This window comes from Ptychodera flava, chromosome 15, assembly GCF_041260155.1.
Source record: "Ptychodera flava strain L36383 chromosome 15, AS_Pfla_20210202, whole genome shotgun sequence".
In the NCBI taxonomy this organism is placed as follows: domain Eukaryota; kingdom Metazoa; phylum Hemichordata; class Enteropneusta; family Ptychoderidae; genus Ptychodera; species Ptychodera flava.
In genome coordinates this window covers 36,388,184-36,400,729 of record NC_091942.1, presented here as the reverse complement: position 1 = coordinate 36,400,729, position 12,546 = coordinate 36,388,184, and the positions used below count along the sequence as shown (strand labels likewise).

Here is a 12,546-nt window from a genome sequence, read left to right as displayed (position 1 = left end):
TATGACATGTAATCATTTCTGCAGTGACATTCAGTTTACTCATGCTTCGTTGGGTCTTTCTCTCCTCTCGGCGTGTAGGTCTGCTTTCCTATAAAACAAAACATATAGCATTCATAAAATTCTCTCACTTACTACGTAAGGTTGGTAGAAAACTCATCTGCATTACATCACAGTTAGTGTGTATTCCATTATTGTACTTTTGTTGTGGTATTTGTGACTGTGGCGGTTTTGCTATCCATGTGATGTGCACTCCTGCTATGTGTCCATTGCTTGAACCACTCTGAAAATGCACGTTATAAGTCTTAGGGTTGCGGGAAACTGATCACAACTTGGGTTCATCATTCTTGCCTGAGAAGAGCTGTAACTGTAATGCACAGATCAATTATGTGTTTTGATATACTTTGATACAGCTGATAACAGAAAATATTTTTTAGAAGAAAATACCAATATCCAGTTTGATTACTGCTGCATCAGTTCTGTTCAAATCACATGTTGGACCATTTACAAAGCTCATGTTCAGAGAGACTTGGTATTTTAAATGGAAATGAAAATTGTAATTCATACATAACTTTGAAACATGTAAGTGAGCTTTATACCACCATCTCACAAAATTCAACAAGATTGAATCCTCATTGATACAGGCTCAGCAACATGACATGCAAGTCAATACAGAACTAACACAGTATTTATTAACCTGTAGAATTTAGTTGGACTGTATCAAAACACTGTTGATATTTACAGTTTGGGAAATATTAAAAAATAAGTATCTCTTATATTTTTGCAATGTGTCAGCAAGTTTGCAGTGTTTAAGTACCAGATCAGTGAGTGTATTTATATTCCCCTCAAGTTTATCATGAAAAATTTGTAATATGGGATGATAAGTGGTGTAAAATGCAATGATTTAACTATTGGAATATAAATGGCATTGTGTTTCAAATCTTGCATTATTTGCACACTATGACTCTGGAGAAATTCACCATTTCTGTTGTTCAGTCAGCAAAAATATGTGATGTGTTTCACGTTCAACTGTCATCTAAACTTTTGTCTCCAGCTTTCACTGAATTTCATGATTGATCTTTGTAATGACTGAAACAGTGGACAGTTGTATAGTCAGGTATAAGATTGTATAACAATGGCTGAAACACATTGTATTCACAAAGTATTCAAGATTTGAGGTTGAAAAAAGCGACACACTTGCAAAAATAATTAAAGTGATCTTTTTTACTATCTATTTGCGTATTTCCATTGCACCATTGCATCAAGTTCTTTGTACTTCAACTGTTTTGTGAAGGTTGAGGATTTATTTTCACAGTGGTTCATTCTATCAGTTTTTTAATCCTCTTCCTTTGGTATATCCCATGTTTTAAACCAACTAAAAACCACAGACATGGAATTTCATTTCACGCACACACAAGGCTCATAGCGTGGAGTATGTTACAAAAAATGTGAGTATGCTAACACATTCCATGAAACCCCTTGCCTCACCTATAACATCTCACTGCCTATCTGTGTCATGTTCCATCAACATTCATTGATGGTGACTGTATCTAGACTAACATTAACCTGTGACACTGGAACAAACAAAACAATATCTTACCATAGGGCAAGTCCAGCATCTCTCTAGGGGTTTGCCATGGGTATTGTCATGGGATATATCACAGGGTGTCTGCTTTGTTGTACACTTCCTATATATTGTATAGCACCCAAAGTGTTTGTGTATTGTACATGGAAGTTGTTGTACCTTGGTCACAATGCATAACTTGTGTAGGTCTGTGCACAAGAAAGCTTTGCATCAATCCTATTGTCTTCCAATTTTAGGTGGAAAATATAGCTAGCAAAAGTGGTGAAAAATGTGACTTTGTATTGAGTGATCTATAGAAATTTACAGTGTGATTGTATGAACATGTAGATACTTTAATTTATCTCAGTATATTGCCTGTCTTGATTTGACAAGCGTTTTGTATCTTTATGGATAAATGTGGTATAACATGGTGTGCATGAAGTACTGTTTGAATTCTCTGATGGTGTTACTGAAAATCTCCCTAGATAGCACTTTATCCTAGTTATTGGTATATCACCAGAATTATATTCAAAATCATACCGTGGATATAGTGTGTTCTTTACTGTATATCTTAAATTGTTGTTCAGTTAGAGAGCTTGAGTGAGTGTGTCCACAATAAACATTATGTCAACTTTATGGCAAAAGTATGAACTGAAGTAAGGTGCAATTACTTCCTGCAATCTTGTATTCTCTACAGCTAATGCTTATATTGCAATCTTGTCCAAGGAAATGGAAATTAGTCCTTTGCACCCTGACCCCCTGGTGACCTATGATATCATATGGACATTTTTTTCCAAGCCAGGTTCAAATGGTTGAGATATCGAATACACAATTAATCATAAAAAAGAGCAAAATACAGCAGCTTCTGCATGCTAACATGAATTCATAACATGAATTCAGTGTTTACAAAGGAATATTAACCCAAAAATAGACAAAATAATTTCAATCAGACAACTATGCAAGTTTGCTTTGTTCGATGGTTTTTACATTCTGGTGAATTATCATGAGGTAATTTCTTTTTTCATAATAATTACAATGTACTGATGCAATCCCCTTCTATCTCTGAATAATGCATCATACCTATTGTTATCTATTACCTGGCAGACCATACCATTAGCAATGTGGGTACAAACAGGCTTGGGAGGAGTTACTCTTTCTGAGGGATAATTTCATTCTGTTGCTATGACTGGTTGGTTTAATGTGATGTAGTACCCACATTGTCAGGGAATAAGTTCACTGTTTGTATTAGCCAATCACTTAGCTTGCTGCATTAGAACTTTGTATCAATATATGGTATTACAATCACTCCCATTGGTGTGATCAGCATGTCAACACAACTTAAATGCTCCCACAGCCAATCAGCAATCAGTGTCTTCCTTTCACTCTGTTGATGGTGTCTCTTTTTTTTACTATTGGCTTGTCACATGGCCAAGCTCTGTTCAGTTGTTTCTTCTACATCTAAAATACCACAAGATATTACAGTGGTAAAATTTAAACATTGATGAAGAAATACTTCAACTGTGTTGCTGCTGTGTGTATATTGCTGCTCTGTAGAGACTTTATTTATTTAACAAAGTACATTTTAAAATTTGTATTATCTGCTCAGACAAAAACATTTATCATGAGACAAAAAAACAAGTTCTTTGACAGATGGTCAGAATAACAACTTTTACCATGAAACACAAAGATTATAGACTATGATTCAGTTGTTTGTTTTACTATTGAGCCTAGAAAAAGAGTCCAATGCTTTTCCATCATCTCTGATCTAAAGATGAGAAAATTTTTGACAGCTCAATTACTGAAGCTTCATCAATGTTACAAAACAAGAACACCTTTCCTACTCGTGTCCTAAAAGGTTCCTGGGATAAGGTGGCTGTTGGTTGTGCTAGTGTTATTGATACACTGCCCTCACTTGTTTTTCAACAGAGAGGAACTTGAGAGGATAGAGAATGAAATGGTGGCCTTGTCTGAACAGTATGCCTCCAAATGCATGGAGTCAGCAAACATGGAGGAACAACTTGCCATGCTACAAAGGTGTCTTGAAGAGAAAAAACAAAGCATTCAACATCTTAGTGCTGAAAATACCCACCTCAATGAGAAAATGGCTGAAGAGATTGCAATGCTGAGGGGTACCCTGGGACATGGAGAAGATGATGCAGAACAAGGTGCTGGGGCTGACATCCTGGAACTTTATGAGGTTAAGGTAAGTAGAAAATAAACACCTGGAATTGAATCACTTCCTTTGAAATTATCATGGTTAAAAATGAGAAAGAAACAATATTTTCCACCTAGATTATTTTGTGTTGATCCATTTCTGCATGTTGAATGATTTCTTTCATTCTCTGTGTAACCCAGATCAATCTCAGAATAAAAGAATCGGAAACACAAGCATTGCAAGAGGAAATTGAGCAACTGAAAATGCATCTTGAGCAAACTAAAAAGGTAAGTGTGTTCTGAAGTACCTTTGCCATCTGTGTCTCAACATACCAATTTATAGATACATTTATCCTCATCAGTCAACTCACAGTCTGCAAACCTTTCATGTTCTGCATTTTATTTCAAAGGTCAAGTCACTGCTATGCTTTGCTTGAAAGCTAATGGCTGTACTCGACACATCCTGTGCCCTACTTTACTTAAAAGCAGTACCTGAGGCAGGCCAATAAACAGTAATTCTGAAGGATACTGTTCAAATGCTCTAAAAGATGAAATTAGTAGTGGCTGTCATCTTGTGATGACATGACAAATGTGCTCTTTACCACTTCAATTCAAACCTTTCTTTCCTAATTAAAGTGTATGTAATTTAAAAGTGTGTTTGTCATCAGAAAAGATAAAATAGTTTAGTTGGAAAATAACGATATTTATAAAAGGTTTGTTCTTCATTTAAATGTGACCAATTACATGTGATACTTGCTCCATTTACTGTGGTATTGGAATATTCAGAACCCAATATCCAAAGATCAAAGTTCTATCTGATGATGCAAAACTTCACACTTTAGGAGGAAAATGAACTGTTTGCGGAGAAGTACAAGAAACTGAAACAGGAGCATGATGGGACAGAGGAGAAGGTGAGATACCTGGAGAGAAAACTCAACGAAGCATATGACAAACTGAAAGATGTTGACGTACGGAAGACTCTTGCTCCAAATACCTTTGAAACCAAAACCAAGCAACCATCCAAATCCAATCTGGATAGGGAAAGATCTTATTCTGAAAGTAACCTATCATCAGACTTTCCTGGGACAACAAAGTGGTACTCAGAGGAGAACCTACGCCGACCAAGTCCTGATATCAGACTGGGAACATTCATTCCAATGGAAACTAAAAAGACCAGTAGTAAAGGTAAAGATATATAGTAGAATATGCCTCAGGGACAGATATTTGGACTCTCAAATTTTTTCATAACTTTTCTTTGCTACCACCAAGCTCTTGGAGGAAGAAAATTTTCACTGCCTTAGTGTTTCAAAAATCAAAAAGTAATTTTCCCCAAAGAGTTAACATAGTGATCGTGGGCCATTTTGAATTTCAAATATCAGGGATATGTTAGGTAATGTGTTTCTGTGGTACCTAACTTTGAATAGCAACCCCTTTTGGTAAGAAAATGATGGAAAGTTTGAGCAAAAGTTGATATCTTTCACTTTGGAGGCACATACTACTTAATGAAGGTGTTTGTGTGTCAGTGTCTCAATAGAAAGTTAATGAATTAACCGTTCCATAATGCTCTTGATATTAGTGTTCATACTGAGGTGATATTTTAATATCAACGTCATTGGGATATTACTCGTCAGATTTCTTTAACAAAAGTAAAAATATGTTTTCAGACCATGTATCTCGATATAGCAATGATGAAAAATATTTTACAGACATAAGCACATCTAGGTTGCATGTTTGAATGTAGCACTTTTCCCCTACCTCACCTCACCATCGCACTGGGTTGTTTGTATACTCTGTAAACACTGTCACACAATGGATATGTAAATGCATGTAAAAACTAAAAAGCATGAACTGAAACAAGCTCAGATACTGTTTTGTACAGTCACCTTGTATCATGTACCACCCTCTACCAATCTTTCATGTCAGGGTTTTATTGTTGAGTTTTGATGCATAATTTGATTGAAATAGTAACCATAGTAGTTCATTCCATATTAAAATGAAGAGTTCAGCATGCACAAACTGTTGAATGATATAGGAAACTCATGAACACTGGCAGAAACATACAAAAGTTTGATTGAAAATGTCATTTTTTTTTTCTCTTGGGTTATTGTTCAGTTTTGTAAAAGTCAAAATGTACAGAGAAAGGCATGTGTTTAGGTACATGCTGAGTACTGAGAATAGCCACAGGGTATGGTGGAATTGATAATGCCAAGAGTGACTGCTTTACACAAGTCACTCATGTCCCCAGTTATCAATTTTCATGCATATCAGTGCATTGTCAGCTTGCTTTGAATCTCAGATTTCAATCTGGAGAATAATGGAATAGCCCTGATGTTGCTCCATTTGGACTATTCCATTTCAAAGTAGATTGGCAGAACAGAGCTAGAGGATTGTCAGGATGGTTTGTGATGTACTCTGTATTACTAGAGCGGTGTGATTTGGTATTTTGTTTTCAGTGAAGATGTTAGTGGTTGAATCAGATATAACATCATAAACCTCATACCATGTCATTTGTAACAATTACAATCTGTCACACCCACCGCTAATCCCCATGAAATCAGAGTAAAATTAAAAACCCTGAAATCATTTTCCAATCTGTCATATCCCTTTATGAACAGAAACATTGTCATATCTGTGTCATTTTCAGCCAAATCAGCTAGTCTTCCAGCAGCATACAGCAGTAAAAGTTCCCCAAAGAAGACTGACCGGACAGGCAAGAAACCCACGTACAAGGTGCTTGTTTACTGATTTCATTTTCTTTTCGCAGTTTTATAGATTCCAAGGTCATGGCTTCACATAGTTGCAGAACAAAGCAAGCAGCCCTCAACCACCAAAAGTTGTCAGCTTTTCTCTCCCTGTTCTGTGTATTGTAGTCGTACTAACCCTGTATGTGTGATGTCATTGAATTTGATGATACACTATCTTATATCCAGCAGCACATTCTCCCAGCATGCAGTGCACCATATAACTTTCAGCATTGACCTATTAAACAAGCCATTTGCATGTCTCTCATTCAGGGACTAGTTTGACAGAATACAAGCGTACTAATGAGCTTCACTCATATGTTAAATCAATTTTTGCTGAAGCAAAATTACATATTAGGCTTGGTTTTGACAAACACATGCATTTTATAATTTACCAAAAGTTTCATCAACCTTTTTTAAAGTGTTATGTGTTTAATATTTGCAAAAATGAAGACTTAATTTTACTCAACATTATTTTTCTAGACTCCTGAGAAGTCGACCTCTGTTAGGAAGAAAGAAAAAGTTGAACGAGACAAGAAGCCATAAAGTTAACAGTAACAAATATTGAAACAACTGTCAAGTACAAGACTAATCTTTACAGATACCACCTTTGACGACAAGACATTGCAGCAATGTCAAAATCCTAGATAGAAATTTAATATGCACCTTAACTATGGTACCTCCCAAAGTGCCTTTGATAATGGACATCAAAAAACCTTGCATGTTTTACACTTGAAGAATCAAGCTGATGTGTCTATGAAATGTCAAATTATTTGCAAGCATCAGCCAGTTTATCAACATATGAATGTTGACAATTTTCTCAGTGCTAAAGGAAAAAAACAATTCCAGGCAAAGAAAATTATATTTATCTATCTTACATATTTTTGTATCTCTGGAGCTTTGTAGTCGGGGCCACATTATCATTTTAAGCTCTGTTTTTTAATATATACAGAAAAACATTTTCTGGTTTCATATGCTGGACATAGGCATAAATGCCAAAGATGTACGAACTCAGGTTTTTTCTTACTCATTTCAAGTGAACTTGATATAGTTTACAATGCTGATTTAGAGCAATATGGAGAGCAGGGCTTTCAGTGATGTATCAAAGTAACTTCTCCAAAAATCCATTGTCTTTGTTTAAAACTTTGCACACATCAGTGTAGACAGACTATGGGAAAGTTCAAAGAAAGATTATCACTCCAGATAGGGCACAGATTCCTTGCTTTGCCTGTTCCAAAACTTTATCAGCAGTTATGCTATTTGTGTGTGCTCATATTAGAATAATTTTTCATTTATTTTTCATATTATTATTTTGTTGTACATGTTGCAGCAGCAGCAGCCCTGATGACCTTTGCCCCCTGCTGTCCATCCATTCAAATTAAGGTCTAATCCCATTCTGCTGTAGCTAAGTATATTCATGTATCACTCTTTGCAGAATTCTCCCCTATAATGATCCTTTGAATAAAACTAGAAATTTTTGAATGCAAAATACCAAAACTTGAGAAGCAGCTGATAATAAATTTAAAAATTATAGAGTTTTATCTGTATTTGTGCTACAACAATCAAAATGAAAGGGGTTGGGATATTTCACCTACCCACCTCTAATAAAGTGTACTGACCCTACCTTATCAAGAAGTTAACCATTCCAGTTTTGCTATAACATTCTGATTGAAATTAGCGTACTGTTAGAAAAAAATACATTTAAAAAATTGAAAGGGAATCTTTCTAAAAATTATAATGGATGAGATTTTTCAACAAAAATATGTTAGCTGTACAGGATTTTTGGACATTTACAGATCAAGCCAAAATTTCAACTTTGTTCAATTCATGTTTACAGCGTATACAAAAATTATGTAGGAATAGCAGATGTTTTGTAAAATTATTCTAAATTCATGGTTGCTTTCCTCCAAAAAATATATGTATCAATTATAAATCTGCAATACTGAAGGGAGGGCAGTATTCGAGAAAGCTTCCTTTGTAGAATGTTGTTGTAATTGTACCACCCCATAGTGGGTTTATATGCTTGAGTATGACCTGAGCGTCATCTGTTCAGTTGCAATCAAATGCTAAACACCCCTGGTTTTGAAGTCTGCTTTCCAGAGGTTCATAGATATGTACACTGACTTGCCTTTGTGTATTTGCATATGTGGCAAACATTACTGTCATTTATTTCCTTAAATATGCAAGTTGATATGGACTACACAATATCACCCAGCATTTGCATTTTTTGTAGTAAGATTATATTACTTGCATTCTGTATTTATTGCATGGTTACATTATCATAATTACAGCATTATGCAATATTCTATGAAAAAAATAATTTGTACATTAATTATTGTATTCGTTGATGCATTCATTATATTTATATTATATTAGATTAGACATTACTTTTTTTGTTTTGTGCTTCAGCCTCCATAATCTTTGAATTTTGACATGATTTGGGGTAAAATGGTGCTGAAATGAACTTCAAAATTTACCTGTTTCTGTGTGAGTTTCTAATATGTTGTGTGTCGTCATTGAACGTATGAATTCAGTGTGAAATCATAGAATGCATTTGTATAGTTTATGTATCATTTCATTGTATGTAAAGTATCCTGTTGTCCATTCATTTTGTTATTCCTTATAAACCTGTATACAGACTGCCAGGACCTAAGTATCTGCAACTCCCTCATGGAATGATACACCATGTACAGAAAGAATCATGAATTAGGGACACTGAGGGCGCCTTGTAAATTGGAAAGTGTTCCAGCCAACTATTTCTCTCTATTTATCGTTAGGTGTTAGGGGTCCAAAGGACAACTGGTTTTTTTTTCAGTTATATGCTCTTATTTTTCTTATTATCAAATCGTTAAATGCAGAAAGACAATAATCACCTTGTAAAAAATTCATAGAAGGCAATTTTGCAAGTTGCAATATATTTGGAGAAATCAACGCTTCCAACAATATCATACTATGTTGACAAATTTTTTGGTTTCCACTTTCAAAATATAAAATGGAATATGTTGGACTATTTTTACAGGGGCTATAAAGTTAATAAAGTTTGTTTATTACTGTAATCACTTTCAGCTTTGTGTTTTTGTAACATGTTTCGCTCATACTTGAAATTGTGTGTGGCACATGCATTCAACATAGTATATACAGTGTACATATTTAATGATAAAGTTGGTCCAAGTCAGACATTGTGATAGTTCTAGATAGATACTATTTCCAAATATGAATAGTGAAGTGGGTAATGGTTTAACCACATGGTTTGACTGAAGATGAAGACAGTCAAATGATTTCCACGCATGACTGTAATTATTTAATGAATTTATTGTCTATATTGTATGTGATAGTGTTACCAGAGGAAAGGTAAATATAGAAAATCCTGATTTTCCGATGTTTTTATGTCTCTCTCGTGGACGAAATTCACCTGATAAAGTGCTGTACCAGCTGTTCTGAGATAAACATTACAGAAAAAGTGTTTCAAATGTTTGGCAGCAAAGAACTCTGAACTGAACAAAGAGTCAATAGTTGTCTTTCCAAATAATCTGTTCTACTGCATTGCATTGCTATGTTTCTCTTCAACAACTATGATTTTGAACTAAAGCAAATTTAAATCACTTTCCATCTAAAACTGTAAACATCAAAATACTGGTCAAAAGGGAGATTTTTCTTTCAGTGGTTTGAATTGTGTGGCAAGGTCAAGTTCTCTGATGGGGTTGGGATGGGGTGTGGGGGAGGTACTCCCAATATTTTCATACAAGGATGTGCAACCGGAGATGAAAGTATCAACCATGAACATTCCCATAAATATGACCCATTGTTAGGGTTTTCTTGACAAATTTGGGGAACTTTTAGCTTTATTCTACTGAATGTAGCTGTTTCTTAAGTATGAGGCTTTGTTAGGCTGCGTTCACAAAAAATGGTTAGGGGGGGGGGGCCGGAGGAATTCAGGGGGGATTCGAAAATTGTGGGGGTAGTGGAGGGGGGGGGACTTGAAAATTTTGCTCTACCTGTACACAGTACAATAAATTACCCACAATTCTCTTCGATTTGTATCCTTGAAGGTTTCTTTTCTTATAACTTTTTTAGTTCTGTATGCAAGCAATAATGTGCAGCATCAGAATAATTGATAAATAATATCAAGTAAAAGTACGATTAGAAATTTCAGTGAAAGTTTCCAAATAACCATTAAACAACCATGGGAATCACGTTCTGTTGGTACTACAAATGCCATACTTTTAAGGCAGCAAGTTACGACGAACTGAAGGGTCATTGTCTGAGAAAACTTTGAATGCAAATTTCTTTTGTCATTTCCATTGGAAATAATCAATATCCTTTTGTTTCAAAAAACAGGTGCGACTAGTCTCCCTAATTTCCATTACATTATTCTGTATGGCTGAAGACACAATCAGTGGAAAATTTTACAAAAATGCTATCTCCTCTCTCGATCTTGCATTATTTTCCAAACCATTTAAAATGAGAATTGAGAAGAATGGTGTCCTTAAAAGTACGGTTTCAGAATTTTTACAACTAGTCTATGAATTTGTCTACACATGGGAGACCTGGTAGACCTCTGGGGAATCTCTGAGGATACAAATCGCAATGAATTATGGGAAATCTACAGTACTGTGCTGTAGGGGGGGACTTGAAAATTTTCGGGTCCCTTTTGAGTTTGACATTTTCCAATTCCAAGTTTTTGTAGGTAATTCAATGAAAATGAATACCATTTTTTATGTCATCAAAATGTTGTAATGTTAGTAATAATTTAACAAAATCAAGAATCATTTTGTCACATTTCATGACTTTCATCTTGAAAAATCTAAACTCTAATTTGTCGTAAAAAACAAACGAGCCTCGTAACAGGGCAGAAGCTGCAACTGTTAATGATTTCTGCAATATTTCTATGCAATATAACACTACAGTTTCTTGCTATCTCCCTACAGCATGCTCAAACACACAATATTTAGTTTGTCAACAAAGCCTGTATATATAAATATAAATATGTGTTTTGTGATAATTTATTGGAGTCCAGACTGACAGTCAGTTGTCAGTGATACAAATGCATGGTACACATACATAGGCTGTGATAGCAAGCTGAATACTGGACAATTCAACATGCTGTAGGGAGTAGAACAAGAACGCAGTTGTAAAACTGAACAAAAATATTGCCAAAATTATCAAAGTTAATACAGCTACTCATGGGTAGTGTCACTATCAGATACTACCCTGCTACTGCAGTGTCACTGTCACTGCATACCTGAACAGTGACAGAGACAGCTCTGACTCTGATGTACATGGTAGTTGAAGAGGAGTTTTGGTCAAATGACACTCATGACAGTGAAACTCACTTGTACACAAGATCAGGCCAGAGAGCAACACATGGAAGAAAACATAGAAATGTGAATTCTGGCATATGAGAATAATCAAATATTAAAGAAAAAAGATAGGGTCACCATGCTTGATTTCTAAATTTTCACACTCTTATTATAAAATGATTAAGTAAAACTTTGAATAGTAAGACTAAAAGAAAAAATATGTGACCAAATGGAAATATTTATTTTTTAACCAAATTTGCAATTATCACACCCAAAATTTCAGAGATTAAAACAATTATTTGATGGAATATTTTAACCTTCCGGTATTGTCATTTTGAGTAGCATCTAATTCATATATGTCTTGTAGTTTTAAAACAATTTTTTGGTAGGTCACTGTGCAATACGGCAATTAGCCAGAATTCACAATTTTCCTACTCTCTCATGATTGCATTTTGTGTGCTCTTCAACAGGAGCAATTGACCTGGCCAGAGTTTGATTAACTCAAGTTGGCTTTTAGACCAATAATCTAAAAATTCACTGATGCACTTAAAGAACTTGCCTTGGGAATGTGACTATACAAAGTGCTAATACAGGTAGTGTTGAACACCTGTGAGCAGAAGGCGCAATACATGTTTATTTTTTCTGCGCTCACATCCTTTACAAATATGCGGGCCTGTGATAGTTTGGGGGGGGGGGGGACTTGAAAATTTTGACCCTATAGAGGGGGCATTTGAAAATTTTTTAGGGTACTTAGGGGGGGGGGATCTTAAAAAAAATAAGATTTCAATCG

General features: G+C 35.1%; 1 protein-coding gene across 1 annotated transcript in view; it reads left to right on the top strand.

The window, feature by feature from the left end:
- The window catches only part of LOC139152048 (golgin subfamily A member 4-like), a 91,170-nt gene extending 81,660 nt beyond the window's left edge, over nucleotides 1-9,510 (top strand). Inside the window, 6 exon segments of the mRNA XM_070725135.1 lie at nucleotides 1,386-1,445; nucleotides 3,488-3,764; nucleotides 3,917-4,003; nucleotides 4,558-4,900; nucleotides 6,360-6,445; nucleotides 6,940-9,510. Of these exon segments, the coding sequence (XP_070581236.1) occupies nucleotides 1,386-1,445; nucleotides 3,488-3,764; nucleotides 3,917-4,003; nucleotides 4,558-4,900; nucleotides 6,360-6,445; nucleotides 6,940-7,002 (916 nt within the window). The 3' untranslated portion in view covers nucleotides 7,003-9,510.
- Nucleotides 9,511-12,546: the final 3,036 nt, after the last annotated feature.